The sequence below is a fragment of the Nannospalax galili genome, unplaced genomic scaffold (genome assembly GCF_000622305.1).
Source record: "Nannospalax galili isolate Female #2095 unplaced genomic scaffold, S.galili_v1.0 scaffold675, whole genome shotgun sequence".
NCBI lineage: Eukaryota > Metazoa > Chordata > Mammalia > Rodentia > Spalacidae > Nannospalax > Nannospalax galili.
The window spans coordinates 567531-588065 of record NW_008337205.1 but is presented as its reverse complement, the minus strand read 5'-3'; the positions used below and the strand labels follow the sequence as shown (position 1 = coordinate 588065).

Sequence of the window (20535 nt, the reverse complement as noted above, 5' to 3'; positions counted from 1 at the left end):
ATCATTTAAAAAAAAAAAAAAAACCTTAGGGGAAGTGAAATCACTCAGCCTGCAAGTCAGACCTCCAAGCCACTTCTCTCTGACAAGATCTTGCCTTCAATTTTGTGGTTTTTTTTAAATTTTTTAAATTATATTTACTTATCTGTGTCTGTGTGCACGGCTGTGGCACACATGTAGAGGTCAGAAGACAACTTGCAAGAGTCAGTTCTCTCCTTTCAGCATGCAGGTCCCAGGGATCAAACTCAGGTCATGAGGCTTGGTAGCAAGCTCCTTTACCCATGAGACAGATGTCTTTCCAGCCCTTGTTTTGTTTTGAGACAGGGTCTCATACAGCCCAGGATGGCCTCAAACTTAGTATGTAGCCAAGGCTGGCTTTGAACTCCTGATCCCTTTGCCTCCAACTTGTGAGTGCCATAATTACAGGTATGCACCATAGCACCCAATTCTGGATCTTATTTCTTGAATAGTCTCCCAGCCTTGGTAGAGTTGTGGGGGGGTTGGGGAGTTCAGGTGCTGTGGGCCTCCTGGTTGTGGTCCCCATGGAGTAGGGTGCTGTCTTAGAGACTGCCTCCCATTCTGACTCCTGACTGTCCACATGGAGCCATGGGAGCAGTCACAGCTCTAGAGAGGTCTCTTCCACCCTTGGGAGGCAGGCTTTTTATGGCTGCATTCTGTTCCCAGGGATAGCAAGTATGCTCTCAATGTGAATTCACACCTGACACCTGCTTGTGGCCATGGTGAGCCGGACATGGCTGTGTGGGAGTATAAGGTTGTTTTTCTCCTCTGAGTGAAGCAGGTTAGGGCTCTACTCTGCAGAGACTTGTGACCCTCTGAGGACAGAGCCACCTGGGGGCAAGCCATCTGATGAAGGAGACTGGCCACAAATCACAAGGTGTTATAATAGGACAAGGGTGGGGGCAGCCCAGGAGGAGGAGGGCTCCCCAGGCCTGTGTAGGCTGAAGGCCTGCCTGCCACTGGGGCAGAAGAGTTGGGTAGGTGGGAGTATGCCAGGCTGGGTACCCAGTGTCAGAGGAAATCAGAGAAAACCCCAGAGAACTTAATTAGTATCATCAGCAGGTCTTGGAAGTCACATGTATTGTGGTGTCAAGAAAGAGCCAAAATGCAGGGGCTGGGGAGATGGCTCAGTAGGTAGTGCCAACACGCATGTGCGCACGCGCGCGCGCGCACACACACACACACACACACACACACACACAGCTAGAATGCAAGCTAAATGACAGGCACAGAGGGGAATCATCTTGCCGGTTTGGGATACTGGTCAGGACCCAAGTGGCACTAGAAGAGGGAGAGACTACTAAGCCCAAGCCAGAGCTGCAGAGGGGCTGCTTCTGCTCTGCAGTCCCAAGAAGGTCAGGGCAGAGTGGGAGAGAACAGAACTGGGGCCACTGGAGCCAACCTAGCCTGCTTTCCACCTATAGAGGTGGTGAGGAACTGTCCAGCACTGGCTACTTTCTAGGAAAAAATAGGCCAACCTTTTGAGACAGACACCTCCCACCCCAATTTAGCATGGGATCCTGGTCCCCACTCCTGCTCTTCTGACCCCTACTTCCCATAGGGGAGACATGGGAGCAGGGTGGCCCAGCTACATGTGGGTTCTTGAAACTGACCTTTGTCAGGGTTTCAAGCCCAGATTTGTGAAGTAGGAAACTGGGAGGCCAGGAAAGAGACCTCTGCAGCTTCCTCATTGTGCTCAGAGCAAAAGAGGGAACCAATGAAATGTATTTAGAGAATAGAGGGTGGGGCTTAAGTCACTGAACAAGCTACTTTGTCCTTTTATTTTATTTTAAAAATCATGGCCGGGCATGGTGGTGCACGCCTTTGATCCCAGCACTCGGGAGGCAGAAGCAGGCAGATCCCTGTGAGTTCAAGGCCAGCCTGGTCTACATAGTGAGTTACAGGACAGCTGGGACTACAGGGAGACCCTGTCTCAAAAAGATATAAAAAAAAAAATCACATTATTTTATTTTTTTAATATTTTATTCATTTTTTTATGTGTATGAGTGTATTGCCTGCATGTATGTGAATGCACCTGTGTTATGCAATGACACAGAGGTCAGAAAAGGGCTTCGGATTCCCCTGGAACTGGAGTTAAGGATGGTTTGTATTGAACCTGGGTCCTCTGCAAGAGCAGTCAATGCTCTCAACCGCTGAGCCATCTCTCCAGCCCCTAAAATCACATTATTTAAAAATACCCATTAATGGGGTTGGGGATTTAGCTCAGTGGTAGAGTGCTTGCCTAGCAAGCCCAAGGCCCTGGATTCGGTCCTCAGCTCTGGAAAACCAAAAAAAAAAAAACATTAATTCATTTGTTTTGAGACAGTCTCATGTAGCCTAGGCTAGCCTCCAACATGCTGTGTAGCCCAAGCTGGTCTAGAACCCATGATTCACTGCCTTCACCTCCTGAGTATTGGGATTACAGGTGTATGCAGCACCACACCTGGTTTTTGCAGTTCTGGGAATGGAACCCAGGGCTTCATGAATGCTAGGTGAGCACTCTACCCACTGAGCTACATCCCCAGCCCCAACCCCCATGGAATCTTAATCTAACCTGTAGTCCTAGCAGGTTCAAGTGTGTGAAGACTAGAAGTCATGCCCACTTCTGCCCAGTGCCAACCTTATGGGGTGGGAAGGGACAGGGAATTCCGTCCACATCCTCATTGTGGCAGGAGGCCCTGGTTCAGAGCCTGCCCCAGGCACGTGATCTCTGGCAAGGCATAGGTAGAGTGATCGTGTTAAACAGCACCTGGGTGCCTAACATCACTGGGGGAGTGCAGGTAGGTAGGGCTGCTGAGGACAAATGCAGTGAGGACTGCCCCACAGATGCAGCTGGAGCCACAGCAGGCTGGAATGAGCCTTGGTTATCAATGGGATGCTGAGTGGCACCGGTTAGGCCAGGTCAATACTGGAAGGCAGGACATGAGCAAGCGTGGCTGGGGTCGGCTTCCAGAAACATGCTGAGGGAAAGAGAACAGAATGTTCCTGTGTTGAGGGAAGGGGATATCCAGAAGTAGCCTCAGTTTCCCCTGTGAATTGAAGAAGGGGGGCACTGTCCTGCCTAAAACAGAGTAAGTACCCTTCGTTCTGACCATCTTACACATTTGGTGGTCCAGGGGTAGCAGAAAGGATCAACTCCTGAGCAAAGAAGGTGCCAAAAGGGAGGCTACCAGTTCCTGCCGTGAGGGCTCCCCAGAAATCTGAGACCCCTGGACTGGAGGCGGGGCCGCTGCCTCTCCCCGCCCACCGCGCCCATTACCGAGCGCGGTTGCAAGGCTGCCTCATCAATAAAGAAATGACCAGGCCTTGGGGTCGGGAACCGCGCCCGGCGGGGGGCGGGGCTGAAGACCGGCTTCCCCCACCCCCCAGCCTGCACAGTGGCTTTGTCCCTGTGTCTAGTGTCTAATTGGGCTGACCTTTGGGCTAACAAAGGCCAGAGTTTTGTGGAGTCCTAGGACTCCTGCAAGCTACCTATGTCCCATCCATCTCCTGCCCCACCTCTCTGAAGCACCTCCCACTTGAGAACATCACCCCTCCCCCAAAAAAACAAGGTCTGCCTGGGGCTGTGGCTTAGTTGGTAGAGTGCTTGCCTAGCATGCACGACACCCTGGGTTCTAGTCACCCCTAGCACAATAAACTGGGTGTGACAGCAAATGCCTGTCCTCAAGCAGGCAGGAAGATGCGTTCAAGGTCAGCTGGGCTAGTGGTGAACCTTTAATTTAACCCAGTCTTTAATCCCAGCACTTGGAAAGCAGAGGCAGGTAGATCTCTGTGAGTTTGAGGCCAGCCTGGTCTAGAGCTACATAGTAAAACCCTGTCTCAAAAATTATTTTTTTCAAGGTCATCCTTGGCCATATAATGAGTTCTAGGCCAACCTTGGCTACATCAGACTGTTTCAAAACAATAATAAAACCCAAACTTTTTTCCAAGATGAGAAATAAACGAGGAAGCCAAAAGGCTTCCTTATCTCCACCCTCAGGCTTCAGGAAGCTTGTGAAGGTGAGAGGCACTCCTGGTTCTAGTGGGGTAGCAGCTGGTCCCCAGTCTTTAATGTCTGGGGACCCTACTTCTGCATCTCAAATGGAAGCCACCACAGGCCACTGCTACTCTGTCCTGTTGATAGGAAAATTAAGGACACTGGACCTGGGCCAGGATGGAGCACAGTCAACAGGCTTTTTTCTAGCATCTGGGGGCCAAAGGAGAAGAGTGGGGACCTAAACACAGACACCAGAGGGTCAAGATCCACAAGGATGATGGGAACTCCTGTCCAGTGCAGAGAGACTTTTAGGAAAAAGAGAGGGTTGGGGCCTAGGGGGATGGCTCAGTAGGTAAGAGTGTTTGCTGCACAAACATGAGGACTTGAGTTCAAATCTATAAAAAGCTGGGCATGGCCTTGTGCACCTGGAACTGCCATGCAGTTGGGGGTTGGAAACAGGGTGGCTGGGGCTTGCTGGCTGCCAGCCTTGTTCCAGATTCAGTAGAGACCCTGTCTCAAGGGAATAAATAGGGAAGTGATAGAGCAGCACATTTGATGTCCTCTGGCCTCTGCATGAGTGTGCATGTACACCACACACAAGTAAATAAATGAAAATAAAAGAGGGTTATATAGAACCCAAAGGCTGAGGAAGAGGCCAAGGCCACTGGGCTTCAATTCATAAACCTTCCAAGTCAGCCTGGACAGCAGGAACATGTATCTCAGTTTACCCTGTTCCTGGTACCTTGACTCTATTTCCCTCTGACCCTGCTTTTCCCATATCTGAACCCACATCACCTGCAATAGCCCCCAAAAACTGACTGGTTCCCACAGTGGGTGGGAGACACCTTTCCACTCTACCTGGAGGTAAATAGAGCCAGGCTCTGCCCATGACTGTGGACTCCACTTCCTAGACTGCCCTTCCATGGGTGAATGACCTTTTCTAACCCTCAACAAGTGATGCTCAGTTTGGGAAGGCCAGCCAAAGTCCTTGAATGTCATCTTCCCAGATCCAGCCCCAAGAACTGTTGGGAACTGCACACCTTTGGCCAGGCCTATTAGCCTGTGGTGTACTGCCTCCTTTCAGTCTCCCCCATGTCTGGGCCTTGATCTCTATGTGTATCTAGGTATGGGGTGCTGTTGATTTGCTTGATTATGTTAGTTAGTTTTGTTTTGAGGCAAGATCTTGAAATGTAGCCCATACTGGCCTGGAACTCCCTGTGTAGCTCAGGCTAACCTATAACTTGAAACCTCTTAAGTGCTAGGATTGGGTTAGGCACACATATACACATGCTGTGCACACATAATCTAAGTGCCATCACACCCAGCTTCCCCTGTTCTGTGTAGTCTGAGATAGACACAAAGTGGCTGTGCTGGTCCTCAGGCCCATAAGCTGCTGGCCTGCCACTGCCAGCAGGGTTAGAGAAGAGAGGTCAGGATAGACCTGGTCAGTCTCCTGCTTAGGACACAACATGCCCACCAGAGCCTTGGCAGATCCAAGTTCCGCCTCACCTCTAGTCTAGACCCTGTTCCCTAACTCCATCCCTCCTCCCTTCAGAAGACTTTCCTAGCTAGCAGGGAGAGAAGAGACAGAGATTGAATGTACAGGGGAGAGGTGGTCTTCTGGATGAGTGGGCTCAAAGACCTGGGGCAGGGCCTCTTAGGGTCAGCAATAGCTCCACCCTCCCTGGAGGCCATGGTGACCATGGTGATTTGGCAGGTGTTGTCCTGCCTCTGACCCCAGGGGATGAGTAAATGGCAGGAGCCTGGGATATGACTCAGCCTGCCTTCTGGGGAGACCAACTTAGAAGCATACACCGAGCACCATGCAAGTGGGCAGCTTGCTAGAGGATGCTCAGGGAGGGGACCATGGGCACTCTGAGGAGACACTCATGCCAGCTTGGGCAGAGGACACCAGGGAAGGCTTCCTGAAGGATGTAGATTCATTCTAGAAGGATGAATCTAGGAGGCAAGGTAAAGGTCAGGCCTGAGCCCATCTCTCTCCACCTTAGTGGACTCTGCACACCACCCACTACTTCAAGTGCCATGACAAATCCAGCTGCAGTTGTTGCTTATTGTGCTGTGAGGCGGTCATCCTGTCTGCACTGTGTTGCCCAACACAGGTTCTGCCTCCTGGAGGAAAGCTTCCTGACCCCTATTACCCCCATTACAGTACTCTGCAGGGGTCTTTGAGAAAACCTGTCCCAAGTACTTTCCTCCCTGGGTGGAGCTGGGGTTATTGACTGCAGCTGCACCCTAGGTTGCCTCAAGGAGAGAGGGAATTCCCACTATGCCCTTGGGCCCAGAGGCCACAAGGATGATGTTGGGAAGTAGGACAGCTATTTTTACCTGATATTTAATTACAAGGCTCAGTTGCTACTGGGGATCTGAGACAGGGTTCCCAGGGACTGTGGAGGAGGGGCAGGCCTCAAACTCTGGGGATCCTGGGAGGGCAGGTGAGGGCATGAGCCCTCTGTACATCAGTCTCAGCAGGATGGGCACTGCCCCTCAACACTACAGCACTGAGCTGGCTTTTCCAGCATGGCTTTGTCTCCCCACTTAGTCTTTGGTGATCTTTCACCCTGAATTAGGGTAAAAATCACCAAGGAAAATGGATGGAAGGACAGAGGGCTTGGCTCAGTAATAGGTCCCCTGCCTAGAATCCCCCAGTGAGGGACAGGGGGCATAGTTCAGTGGTAGAGCACCTGCCTAGAATCCCCCAGTAAGGGGCTGGGAGGTATGGCTCAGTGGTAGAGCACCTGCCTACAATTCCCCCAGTGAGGGGCTGGCCACATAACTTAGTGGTATAGCATTTGCAGAACATGGGAGAGGGAGGCCCTGGGTACCATCTTTAGTTCTACAGAGGGATGTACACACCACAGGCTGGACTTTTACTCCCAGGGGCACTGATCACACCTGGGACAAGGAAGAAAGTCTCCCAGGTGACTACCTCACATACACTCTGCAGTTTACCCAACCAGAGCAGTAAAGGCTGGAGTTGCCTAGCAACAAAGTGGAAGAAGCTGGGATGAAGAGACAGCTGGGGTTTCTAGATTGGTCCAGTGAAGATGGGAGTTCTGGAAGGAACATGGCGTCCCAACTCCCAATTCCAGGAGCTCTGACTCCTTCTGACCTCCACGAGCTTTGCATAACCCGGGCGCACTTATACACATGCAGGCAATACACTCATGCATGTAAAACAATAAAATATTTTATAAAAAAGAAAAGTTACCCATTCTTCTCCCCTCAGCCTCAGGGGGCTGCGATGGGATCAAAGCCATGAATGGTACCACCCCAGGCCCGGCCACCGCCGCCACCCCAGCCCCGGTCCCCGACTGGCGGCAGTTTTGCGAGCTACATGCGCAGGTGGCCGCCGTGGACTTTGCGCACAAGTTCTGCCGTTTCCTGCGTGACAACCCCACCTACGACACGCCCGACGCAGGGACCTCGTTCTCCCGCCACTTTGCAGCCAACTTCTTGGACATCTTCAGCGAAGAGGTGCGCCGCGTGCTGGTGTCTGGGCCGGTGACACTGGGGACACCAGCGGAGTGCACAGACGCCATGGAGCCTGAGCCTGCAGTGACCTCGGCGTTCAAGGCTGCAGCCTATGGTCACTCCCGGAGCTCCGAGGACGTGTCTGCACATGCGGCCACCAAAGCCCGGGTCCGCAAGGGCTTCTCGCTTCGCAACATGAGCCTGTGCGTGGTAGACGGAGTGCGCGACTTGTGGCATCGCCGCGCGTCTCCGGAACCAGATGCTGGGGCCACCCCGAGGGCCGCCGAGCCACCCATTGAGGCTCGTGACAAGTGGACACGACGCCTGCGGCTGGCCCGGACTCTGGCGGCCAAGGTGGAGTTGGTGGACATTCAGCGCGAGGGAGCGCTGCGCTTCATGGTGGCTGACGATGCGGCTGCAGGACCAGGGGGTGCAGCACAGTGGCAGAAGTGTCGCCTGCTCCTGCGGAGGGCTGTGGCGGGGGAACGCTTCCGCCTGGAGTTCTTCGTGCCACCCAAGGTGAGTATCTAAAGGGGGTGGGGGATGGAGTCCAACTGCATACTACAATCTACAGTCAGCCCCGGACACCCACTGGGACCCACACACCTGCACAACCTAGGAAAGCCAGAGGCCAGTGACAGGTGGGTGCCCCAGGAACTGATGTGGGAGATTGTGTGGCCTGATCTGGCCCCAAACAGTTTTGGGGTTTTGGAGTCTTGTTTTTCTTGGTTTTGATTTTTTGAGACAGGGTCTCCCTGTAACCCCAGCTGGCCTGGAACCTTGCTTTGTAGACCAGGCTGTCCTCAAGTTCACAGAGATTTGCCTGCCTCTGCCTCCTGAGTGTTGGGATTAAAGGCATGCACCCAACTTTTTTTTCAAAATTTTATTTATTTATTTATCTTTTATGAATATGAGTGGGTTTTGCCTGCATGTAAGTTCACCCCTGTTGTGCAATGCCAATAGAGACCAGAAGAGGGCATCAGATGTTCTGAAACTGGAGTTACAGACCGTTGCTAACTGCCATGTGGGTACTGGGAACTGAACCCAGGTCCTCTCCAAGAGCAGCCACTGCTCTTAACTGCTGAGCCATCTCCTATCCCTTGGGGGTTTTTTATTATGTATGAGTGATTTTTTTGTCTACATGTGTGGAAGTGCACCACATGTATGCAATGCTCATGAAGACTAGAAAGGGCATCAGATCCCTGGAACTAGAGTTATACATGTGGTTTTTAGCTGCCATGTGGGTACTGAGAACTGCAAGAATAGCAACTGCTCTTAACTGCAGAGCCATCTCTCCATCCCTGACACAACAGTTTTGTTACATTTCATTATGTATTGGGGGAGGGGGCTGGACAATGTTTACATATGGAGGGCCAAGGGACGACTTTCAGGAGTCAGTTCTTTCTTTCCATCTTGGGAGTGCCAAGGATCAAACTCAGGTCATCAGGCTTGGAAGCAAGCGCCTTTACTAGCTGAACCATCACTGTGAGCCATCTCTAGCGCTGAGCCATCTCTCTAACCTTATCGCCTTGTAATTTTTTTCTTAATTTTTAAAATGCGCTGTGCACACACGTGTGTGCGTGCATGCGTGTGTGTGTGTCTGTGTAGCTGGGTGTGATGGTACACACCTTTACTCCCAGCACTTGGGAGGCAGAGGCAGTTGGATCTTTGAATCTACATAGCAAGTTCCAGGCCAGCCAGGAGGAGATAGAATGCTCAGAGGAGGAATATGGCCTGCCTCAGGTCCCACAACCAGTGGGTAGCAGAGATGGGCTAACTATAAATCACCACTCTGGTGGTTCCCAAAATGAAAGGAATGTGGGGTGGAGCCCCTTGATATTGGCACAGCAGCTGGCAACACCCTAGGACGTACTAAGGCCCACTTTCTTCCTGGTGCCCTTCTAGATGCCCTGAGCCAATGTACTGGGGATCCTCCCCCGCCCCACCCCGAGGTTCAGGAGTGTGGGCTTCCAAAGCTATGTGCCAGGAACCACTCAGGAACACACTCTCTGAAGAGAGCTTTCCCTAAGTCCCAGGACCCCTAGATTTCCCAAGGAATTTTGCCAGCCCATCCCCAACCTGAGGTCCCTGAGAGAAATCAAAGTCTACTAAGCTCAAGTCCACTCCTTGGCAGCAGACAGAGAAACCAAAGTCCAATGAGGGATGACTTGCTGGGGGCAGGGGCAGAAGCCCAAGGTGTCACTGCATCCAGCCCTGAGTGACAGTCCCAGCTGCTGATCTGGAAATAGCAGTGTCTGCTACCCTGGGGAACAGGACACAGCTGCTGCCCTCTTCTCTCCATTGATCTCTACAGAGCCTACCAACTTTGCTGCTGGCAGAAGGCAGGGTTCCTAAGGGATCCCTGAGCCCTTCTCCAACTCTGAGAAACACGAATGGGTTCCTAACCCCTGATCAATGACTTCAGCCCCTCCTTATTCTGACGTAAATATCAGGGCATATCAGGAGTGACCCATGGAAGCATGAATCATCCTAGGATGTATTAGTCTATTTTCTGTTTCAATAACAAAACACTAGAAGCTAGATACTGTATAAAGAAAAGAAACTGGGTTTAGTGGTACATGCTTGTAATCCCAGCATTTGAGAGGTAGAAGCAGGAGGATCAGGGGTTCAGGGTCATCCTTGGCTATATAGAAGGTCAAGGTCAGCCTGGGCTACATGATACCATGTTTCAAAGAGAGGGAGGGAGGGAGGGAGGGAGGGAGGGGGAAAAGGAAAGAGAGAGAGAAGGAAGGAAGGAAGGAAAACAAAATAGGTCAGTAGCTCAGTTTTGGAAGCTGCATACCAAGATCAGGGAGCCCATCTACTCCACCTCTGTGAAAGTTCTTTGGCTTCTCACCATAGGGCAGAGAAAGGGAAACCACCATGTTTCCTCACTTTATAACAATTCATCCTGGTTTGGATACTAACCATGTTCCCTTGAGAACTACATTAATCTCTTCCCAAGAGAGCAGCTCCAGTGTTACCCACCCATCTTCCTCAAGGCCTCACATCTTAAAGGGTCCACCATCTCTTTTTTTAAAATATGTATGGAGCAGGGGTATGTGCACAAGTTTGCAGGTATCTCCAGAGGCCAGAAGAGATCCCTGTAACTGGAATTACAGGTAGTTCTGAGCTGTCTAATGTGGTTGCTAGGAGCTGAACCCACCCAGGTCCTGTGCAAGAGCAGCAAGTGCTCTTAACTGCTTGGTTGATCTATCCAATCTCCCCCCCCCCTTTTTTCGGTCTTTTTGAGACAGGGTCTCACTGTAGCCCCAGCTGTCCTGGAACTCACTATGTAGACCAGGCTGTCCTTAAACTCACAGAGATCCGCCTGCCTCTGCCTCCCAAGTGCTGGGATTAAAGGCATGCGCCACCATGCCCAGCTCAATCCCCCATCTTTAAAAAAAAATTAATTACACATTTATTTGTGTGGGGGGAGATACTTTGGCACACAAATGTGGGTCTTGGGGATCAAATTCAGGTCATCAAGCTTGGCAGCAAGTACCTTTACCCACTGAGCCATCTTGCCAGCCCTTTTGTTGTTTATATGCTTTTGTTTTGAAACAGGATTGCGTGTAGCCCAGGCTGGCCTCAAACTCACTCTGAAGTCAAAATGACCTTGAACTGATCCTCCACCTCCCAAGTGCTGGAATAACAGGCATGTGTCACCACATCCAGATTATATGGTGCTAGGGATTGCACCCAGTGTGCTTTACTTACTAGGCAAGCACTCTACCAGCTGAGCCACATCCCAGGCTCATATTTTTCCCCTCCCCACCCCACCTCACCATATTGGGAACCAAACCACTAGCATATGAGCTCTTGGGAAGCAAAGCACATCTAACCCATAGCACATGTTGAAGACTGGGGATGGGTTTCCCCAGTATGTGTGTGATCCTCAGATATTGGCCTCCTGGTCCCTAGACCTCCAGGTCCCTCCAGTCCCTAGACACCTCCAATGCCTGTTTATCCACCCAACAGTCCAGGTTTCCCTGTCCCCTTGGAGGTAGCTGCATCTTAGAGCACTAAGGAGCTTGGGGTCCGTGACTCAGGGTCATTCCTGTACCCTTACCCATGCAGGAAGCATCTCCTGAGCCCCAAATCCTCTCATAGTTCTATACCAGGTAAGACTTGACACCCAAAGAGCAATGAGATCAGCCCCCAGGCATTGAGGGACCACCAGGACAGGCATATTTGCAGGCCGAATGTAAAACCTTCATGTGGGGAGTTACTGCAACCAGGAGTCAGAGGCGCTTGAGCTACACAAGAGCTAAGAGACCTGATGTAACTGGGGTAGGAATAGGTAGAGACAGGTGAAGCGAGGGGTGTGGCTGTATGATAGAGGGCCTGTCTAGAGCCCCCATGAAGGGCTGGGGGTGTGGCTCAGCATTAGAGCCCTTATCTAGCAAGTGCAAGGCCCTGGGTTCCATCTCCAGAAAACACTGGCCTCTTGCTCTGAATTAGATTTTCTGTAGCACAGCTCCCTGCTTAGAACAAGCTCTAGAGCTGGGTATGGCCTGTATCCAGGTATGGATGGAAGGGAACTAGCATCCCAGTGCTGCCACCACAGGGTTAAACCAAAGTGAGTTGGCAGTGGCTCCTAGGAGAGTGCTTTGTACATGCCCTTATGCATGCTGCCTCAAAACTCCTGGTTATTCCCTGAACCTTCCTTCTTTCCCTTCCTTCCCTCCCTTTCCCTCCCGACTCTCTGTAGCTGATATTCCAGGCAGGGCTTGGGCTCTGGGACAGGGACTTTCTCAGGAAGAAAGGGAAGGGCTTCAAATATAGTGGGCAGGCGGGTGGGAATTCTTGGCCACCCTGGACACTGTCCAGGGGACATTGGGCTGGTCTTGGAGCAGTGACTAATGGACATGGCTGATCCAGTCTTCATACCAGCTTATATGGCTAGGGGTAGCTATCCTGGGGCAGGGAAGGAAGGCAGGTTTGTAGTGGGGAATTCATCTGGGTTCCTGCTGGCTATGGCCACTGTGGTCCTTCTCTCAGCCTACTGCCTGAGGCCATCAGTCCTGCTGCAGCTGTCTTTTTTTTTTCCATTGTTGAGTTGGAATCCAGGGCTGCACACTTGCTAAGAAGGTGCTCTACCACTGAGCCATACTCCCAGCCCCTCACTGGGGGATTCTAGGTAGGAACTCTATAGCAAAGCCATGCCCTTTTTTTTTTTCAGACAAGTGTCATGTATCCCAGGTGGGCCTCTGACTCTAACTCCCTTTGTAGCCAAAGATAACCTTAATCTCCTGATCCTCCTGCCTCTGCCTCCCAGCTGATGAGATTATAGTCATGGGATACCACACACAACTCCCTTTTTAAAATATTGCTTTAAATATTTTGAAGCAGGTCTCACTATGTAGCCTCACTTGGCATGGGAACTCAAAATCTTCCTGCCTGAGTCTCCCCAGTGCTGCGATTATACACATGAACCTCAGCAGCAAGCCCTAGTTTCCCCGCCACACCGAGGCTGGTAAAAGGATTAGAGATACTTTTTTTTCCTTTTTGGCTTTTTTGAGATAGGGTCTCCCTGTAGCCCCAGCTGGCCTGGAACTCGCTATGTAGACCTCCTGAGTGCTGGGATTAAAGGCATGCATCACCATGCCTGGCACTGAAGACAGTATTTACCTTTGCTGTGTGTAGTCATGTGTGGTGTTTCCTTTTCTGTTCTAGTTCATTTTTAAAATGTTAAAGGTGAGCTGGAGGGTGGTTAAGAGCACTGGCTGCTCTTGCAGAGGACCTAGGTTCTGTTCCCAGCACCCACATGGCAGCTAATAACCGTCTGTAATTCCAGTTCCAGGGGATCCAATGCCCTCTTCTGGCCACTGAGAGCATGACATACACAGTTGCACTTACATATATGCAGATAAAACATTCATACACATAAAACAAAAATGATTTTTAAAATACATGAAGATCTTAGAGGTATACTTATGTAATAAATTCTTATCATTGGGAATTTTGGGGGGGTCTTTTTGAGACAGTCTCCCTGTAGCCTCAGCTGGCCTGGAATCTACCATGTAGACCAGGCCTTGAACTCACTGAGATCTGCCTGCCTCTGCCTTCCATGTGCTGGGATTAAAGGTGTGCATCACTACTCCCAGCTCATTGGGAAAATTTTTTTTAATAAAATTAAAATTAAAATGCTGGTCTCTGAGCTGGGGAGATTGCTCAGTGGTTAAAGCACTTGCCAGAGTTTAGCTCCCCAGAACTCACATAAAGACTGGGTGGGCAGGATGGGTTACCTGTAATTGCAGCCTCAGAAGACAGAGGCAGGGGATCCCTAGAGCAAGCTGGCCAGAGAGACTAGTCATTTTAGCGAGCTCTGGGTTTGATTGAGGACCCTGCTTCAGTGAATAAGGAGAAGAGTGTTGGAGGATGATTCCCAACATCAGCCTCGGGCCTCCACATACACATGCACATTCCCACATGTGAACCCCCACACAGGTGTGCCCATACACATGTAAATATACATACATGCACACCACACAAAGACACATAAAAATAGAAAAAAGAAGGCCAGGCATGGTGGTGCCTGCCTTTAATCCCAGCATTTGGGAGGCAGAGGCAGAGGCAGGCGGAGTTCTGTGAGTTCAAGGCCAGCCTGGTCTACATAGTGAATTCCAGGACAGCTGGGGCTACAGGGAGACCCTGTCTCAAAAAGACCAAAAAAAAAAAAAATATGATGACCTCCAAACTGAGTGTAGTTTTTTTATACCGGAGAGACTCAGGAAGGAATGGCCCTCAGCTCAAAGACAGTAGTATGTTCCAGGTCAGCCTGTACTACAGTGAGACCCTGTCCAAAAGCCAAGGGTTGGGGCATGGCTCAGTGGCAGAACACCTGCCTAGAATCCCCCCAGTGAGGGGCTGGGGACCTGGCTCGGTGGTAGAGCACTTCCTTACCATGCATGAGGCCCTGGTTTCAACGCTCAGTAACATAAAGGAAGAATGTGAGAGAGGAAGAAAGGAGTAGGGCAGGTATTTCATATATGGTGGGTGCATTGGGTAGAAGGCAGGGCAGGTAGCACTCACACCTCAGAGTTCAGGGACCAGTGACAGCAGTAGTTCATGCCTGTCTTGCCATGACTATAGGAGGAAGACCTCGCTGCCTCCCTCAACTTCCCCATTTCTGAAATGGGGTTTGCTACGTATTCAGACCACTGTAATATTAGCAGTCTTAGCTACTCTGACCCACTCATGCTGGAAAGTACAGAGAAGGTGTCATAAGGCCCCCAAGGTGATCCTCCCTTTGTCATTCCTCTGGTCTCCCAGGCTTCCAGACCCAAGGTCAGCATCCCCCTGTCAGCCATCATCGAGGTCCGAACCACCATGCCCCTGGAAATGCCAGAGAAGGACAACACATTTGTGCTCAAGGTGAGCCCATACTGTAACCCTGACCTACAGCTGCCTAGGCCACATCCACGCAACTAGAGGTTGTCATAGAGGGTTCAAGTCAGGCCAACAGGGGGCCAGTGGGGAGTTCCTGTGGAGGAACCCACAACAGGTGTCTATAATCTAGGTAGGGTCTGAGTTCTGGAGTTGCGCACCCTGACATCCCCAGATGTCTGGATCCCCTTATCCCTATTTTTTTAATCTTTAAAAATTCATTTTTTATTTTTTTATATGTATGAATGTTTTGCCTGCATGTGTATAAGCACACCATATGCATGCAGTGCCCACAAAAGCCAGAAGAGGGTGTCAGATTCCATGGAACTAGAGTTACAGATGGTAGTCAGCTGCCATGTGGGTGCTGGAAACTGAATCCAGGACCTCTTTGAGAGCAGCCAGTGTTCTTAACTGAGCCATCTCTCCAGCCCTTGTTTGTTATCTTTTAAATTACATTTATATATTTTTTGACTATGTGTGTGGGAGGTGTGGTTGTGGAGGTCAAAGGACACCTTGAAGAAATCTGTTCTCTCCCACCACATGGGTCCTCCCCAGGCAATCAAACTTGGGTCATCAAGCTTGGTGGCAGACACCTTCACCCACTAGCCATCTTGCCAGCCCAGCCCTGTCCTCATTTCTTCTTGGGTCTGGATGGTCTTTAGAGCTTTACTCAGCTCCTCCCACTGTGGAACCAGAGCATACCCACCACACAGCAGGAACTGGTAGCCAGCTTGTTGCAATTATGCAAATGGCCCCCCTGGCCCTGGGCAGTGGCGTGTGGGAACCAGTCCTAGTGCCTACAGAGGGCACAAAGGCACTGAGGGTGGGCAGGAGACCCCCCCATCCATGGGTCTGAGGGCCATTTGTCCCTTTCCCAGGCCCACAGCACCAGGGTGGCCTACCGGGGCTGTTGAGGACACAAGTCTAGGCTGCTATGATTGTGGTCCAGGCTTCTTGGAAGGATGGTGAATGTCTGTGAAGTAGAGTCTCCCGGGAGGCTGGGTTCTACCCACTGGAAGCTGCCTGGAGCCCCCCCCCCCTCTTTGGCAGGCTCTCATTGAGTTTATGTTTTTACAAGCCACAGTCTCATTTATTCATTGGGCAAACATGTGCCAACTCTGTGTCCTGAGTTGTCCCCTTCAAGACTGGTATCTGAGAATGCAGCCCCTGACCAGCTGGTACTTTCATGTGCCAGGTGGCCTTAAGGCACCTAGTTATGCCCAGGGAGCCCCGAGACAGAAGGAGTCACCTGCCAGCCCCACTGTGAGCTCCGATCCCCATCTGAAAGGGGCAGCTCTCTGAGGGTCCTCTTAGTCCAACATTGCATTTTGATAGACTTCACAAGGTGAGAGCAGGAAGACTGGGTGCCTCAGAGACCTAGGTTTGAGTCCCAGACTGCTGCTGGCCACTATGTGACTGTTCTAGTTTGCCTTCAATTGCTGTGACAAAACACTCTGACCAATACCAACTTGGGGAGGACAGGGTTTATTGGCTTACCAGCACAGTCCCTCATCAAGGGAAGCGAAGGCAGCAACTTAGGGCAGGACCCTGGAGCACAGGCCATGGAAGAATGCTGCTTGAGGGCTTGCTCCTCTGGTCCCTGTGCAACCTGCTTTCTTATACACTAGAGGACCACCTGCCCAAGGGTGACACCACCCACAGTGGGCTGGGCCCTTCCATATCACTCCATAATCAAGAAAATGCCCCACAGACATGGCCACAGGCCAGTCCAATGAGGGAAATTCCACAATTGAGGCTCCCTCTGCCCAGTTGTGTCAAGTTGACAACTAAAGATTTCCATGTAGCACAGTGACTTTGAGCAAGTTCCTGGGTCTCTCTGAATGCCAGGTTCTTATCTATAGAATGAAGACCAAAGCTGGGTACAATGGCACAAGTCTTTAATCCCAGCACTCAGGAGGCAGAGACAAGCAGATCTCTGGGAATTAGAGACCAATCTGGTCTATATAGCGAGTTCCAGGCCAGCCAGGGCTATAGGGAGACCCTGTGTCAAAAGAGGACTATACCAAACCTCCTTCGAGGGGTGTTGGGAAAAGCTCATCACATAAGGCATGAACAGGACCTAACTCCAAATGCTAAAGTGAAGTTGCAGGGAGGAAGGCCTGGGAGCCCCTCAACTCTGTGCCGAGCCAGCTGGCCTGTCCAGTTGACCTGGACTGCATCCATGGGATACCTGGGCATGCTGGATCTCCTATCCCTCATCTAAGACCTTGAACCTGCATTTCCTCCCCTATATGGTCTGCAGGCTGCACCCCCTAGACCCTGGCCTGGGTGACCCCACTATCTGCCCTGCTGTTTATACCCATGAGCCCTAGCGAAAGGGTGGGTAGAGTCATACGAACCCTTCTGCCTATTGGTCCCGGGATGTGGAGCCTCCTGCCTGAGGGTAGAGGAGGCTAGACCAAGGCCACTCTCCTCCCCAGGTAGAGAACGGAGCAGAGTACATCCTGGAGACCATAGACTCGCTGCAGAAACACTCATGGGTGGCTGACATCCAGGGCTGTGTGGATCCTGGGTGAGTGCCAAGGGCCCAAGGATGGGGAGTGGACAGGTATTGGCATGCCCTTGGTCCTGGAAGGGCAGAACCAAAATACTACCCGAGCTGATGTCAGCCAGAATCACCCATACCTTAAACCCTCCTACCACCCAGGGCAGGTTCTGTGGGCTGCTTCTGCAGGGCCCAGCCTTGGGAACCTGGGAGGAAGTTAGACCCCCATGTCCTTACTCCAGGGGAGCCTCAAACCACTGGAAGATGAACTGAGACAGGGCCACACCCCAGGATGGAGAGAAGCTCCTACCTCAAGGCCCAGGCAAACCGGACATGGTGGTGTTTGCCTTTAATTTCAGCACTTGGGAGGCAGAAGCAGGGGGATCTCTGAAATAGAGGCCAGCCTGGTCTATATAGTGAGTTCCAGGCCAGCTGGAGCTACAGGGAAACCCTGTCTCTAAAAAATAAAAATTTTAAAGGTCCTAAATTCAATTACCAGCACTGCAATAATAACTAAAGAATGGGCCTAAGCCAGGCATGGTGGCACATACCTTTAATCCCAGCATTCAGGAGGCATATGTAGGTGAATCTCTGTGAGTTCAAGGCTAGCTTGGTCTACACAGCAAGTTTCAGGCCATCCAGGGCTATATAGTATGACCCTATCTCTAAATGAGAGATGGGGGAGAGGGAAAGGGAGAGACAGGAGACAGAGACTGGAGGATTTCCAGTCTAAGGCTAGAGTGAGTGAAATAGGGAGGCCCTGTAGCAGAACAAACAGTATGGAGCTTGAGGTACAGCCCAGTTGGTAGAGTGCTTGCCTAGCACACATGAAGCCCTGGATGAAAACTGATTGAGTGGCACATACCTGTAATCCCAGCACTGGAGAGGTAGAGGCAGGAGGACCAGGAGTCTAGGACCATCCTCAGTGAGTTCAAGGCTGGCCTAAGCAATATGAGTCCCTGTCTCAAAAAACAAGCACACAAAACTCAACAATAACAAAGCAGTTGGACCAGAGCCAGACAGAAGGGGGCATCAAGGACTCCATGATATCTGCCCCAGGCCCTCATCCATGCTAGGCATGAGCTCTACCATTAACACACACCCCGATCCCCATCAAGAATTGGATTGTTAGGCCTGGCGTGGTGGCGCACGCCTTTAATCCCAGCACTCAGGAGGCAGAGGCAGCCAGATCTCTGTGAGTTCAAGACCAGCCTGGTCTACATAGTGCATAGTGAGTTCCAGGACAGCTTGGGCTACAGGGAGACCCTGTCTCAAGAAAAGACCAAAAAAAAAAAAAAAAAATTGGATTTTTATGAGGAAGCCAGAAGGTTGGGGCACTAGGAAGCCACAGCTAATAGTGTGCAGAGGGCAGTTTCAGTCAACTGTGTACAGGATGAGGATGGCGCCACCTTCCAGGAGAGATGCCAGGCTGGGAGGGAGGGGGCAAGAGTGGCATTCGACCGAGCACTTGGCAGCAGCTCTTCTGGCTAATGGGGTGAGGCAGCCCTGGGGGGTTGGGGGCTGCTGCTAATTAACAGCTTCATTTAAGGAAAGCTCAATTAAGAGTTCTAAGTGCCTTGCAGACCCTGATCCTCAAAGTGCTTATCAATTCCTCCCATCACCCTGCCAGCCATCTGTTAGAAAGACTTTCCCACAGGGACCAGATCTCATTTTGCAGAATTTTAGAGCTGGGACATAGCCTCAGATACCTTAAGTCACAGACAGAGAGACAAAGACACTGGGTGGGAAAGGGGCTGCCCAGGCTCCACCCATCATCATGCCTTCCCCCTACTGGAAGGTATCTGTGGGATCTCAGGAGTGGGCTGCAACGTTAGAGGACACTGTGTCCACTTGGCTATCTCACTGGTCACTCTCACAGGGACCATAAAGCCAGTGGGAGGTTGAGGAGTAGGCAGGACCTGATGAGCTGTAAGTAAGGCTCATGGCAAGATGTGTTCTACCCTCTTATCTCCACAGAGACAGTGAGGAAGACACAGATCTGTCCTGTACACAGGGAGGCTGTCTGGCCAGCCAAGTAGCCTCCTGCAGCTGCGAACTCCTGACAGACGGTAGGTGGTGTAGAGCCAGCTGGAGTAATGGGGGGGGCAGTGTTGGAGGACAGATAAAGGGACATGTTTCTCTCCTCTATTTCCTCTGCAGGAGACCTGTCCCGGCCCTCAGAAACAACAACAGCCATGGGTGCAGTGGTGACAGCCCCACATGGCCGGGCTCGGGATGCTGTTGGAGAGTCCCTGGCACATGTCCCTCTGGAGACCTTCCTGCAGACCCTGGAGTCACCAGGTGGCAGCGACAACAATAATGCAGGTGCCAGTGGGGTCCCCACCCCCAGCACTGGGACCCCCCTGGTTTTCCTTCAGAGCCCCTACTAAGTCTCTGAAGTAGGGATCTTCCAGCCCACTGGGACTACCAGGGGTTCTGTCTTCTGCAAACCAGTGTGAGCATCTAGCCTATCTCACGGTGCAGGGGTTTTGATAGAAAGTGCTCACAGCTGGGGGCAGGGTTGCATGCCTGTAATCCCAGGACTCAGGAGACAGAAGCAAGATCACCATGGGTTCAAGGGAACCTGGGATACATAGTGAGAACTGGTCTGAAAGAAAAGGAGGCAGAGTGGGAAGGAGGAAGGAAGGAAGGCAGGGAGGGAGGGAGGAAGAAAAGAGGGAGGGAGGGAAGGAAGGAAGGAAGGAAGGAAGGAAAAAGGAAATGAGGGAGGGACAGGCTGGAAAGAGGTTGCTCATATACATAAGGATGCAAGCCAAACTTGGTGCTGCACATCTTTTTGCCCACTCAGAGGGCAAAGGCAGGTAGATAGCTGGGAGGATGGGAAGGGGGAGGGGAAGGAGGAGGACAGGGAGGAGGAGAGGGAGGAGAAGAAGAGAAAAGAACCTAAGGGCTGGCGAGATGGCTTAATGGGTAAAGGCACCTGCCACCAAATCTGACAACCTGAATTCAGTGCCCAGAACTCATACAGTAGAAACTCCCAAGAGCAGGAGGGGTTTCCAAGAGAGATAAAAAGCTGTCAAAATTCTTTGTATAGGAATTTTGATAAGACTGTGTGCATATGCCACATAAAAAGTAAAAAAAAGAAAAGAAAAAGAAAATATGATTAAAAAAAAAAAAAAAACAAAACTTACAA

General features: G+C 51.2%; 1 protein-coding gene across 5 annotated transcripts in view; it reads left to right on the top strand.

Moving 5' to 3' along the window:
- Positions 1 to 20535, top strand: part of Sh2b2 (SH2B adaptor protein 2) — a 31068-nt gene that overhangs the window by 3352 nt on the left and 7181 nt on the right. For all 5 annotated transcript variants that reach the window (XM_029563178.1, XM_029563179.1, XM_008832294.3 and 2 more), the window contains exons 2-6: positions 7239 to 8002; positions 14762 to 14863; positions 17317 to 17408; positions 19359 to 19450; positions 19542 to 19706. In XM_029563178.1, the coding sequence (XP_029419038.1) occupies positions 7239 to 8002; positions 14762 to 14863; positions 17317 to 17408; positions 19359 to 19450; positions 19542 to 19706 (1215 nt within the window). The remainder of the gene's footprint in view (positions 1 to 7238; positions 8003 to 14761; positions 14864 to 17316; positions 17409 to 19358; positions 19451 to 19541; positions 19707 to 20535) is intronic.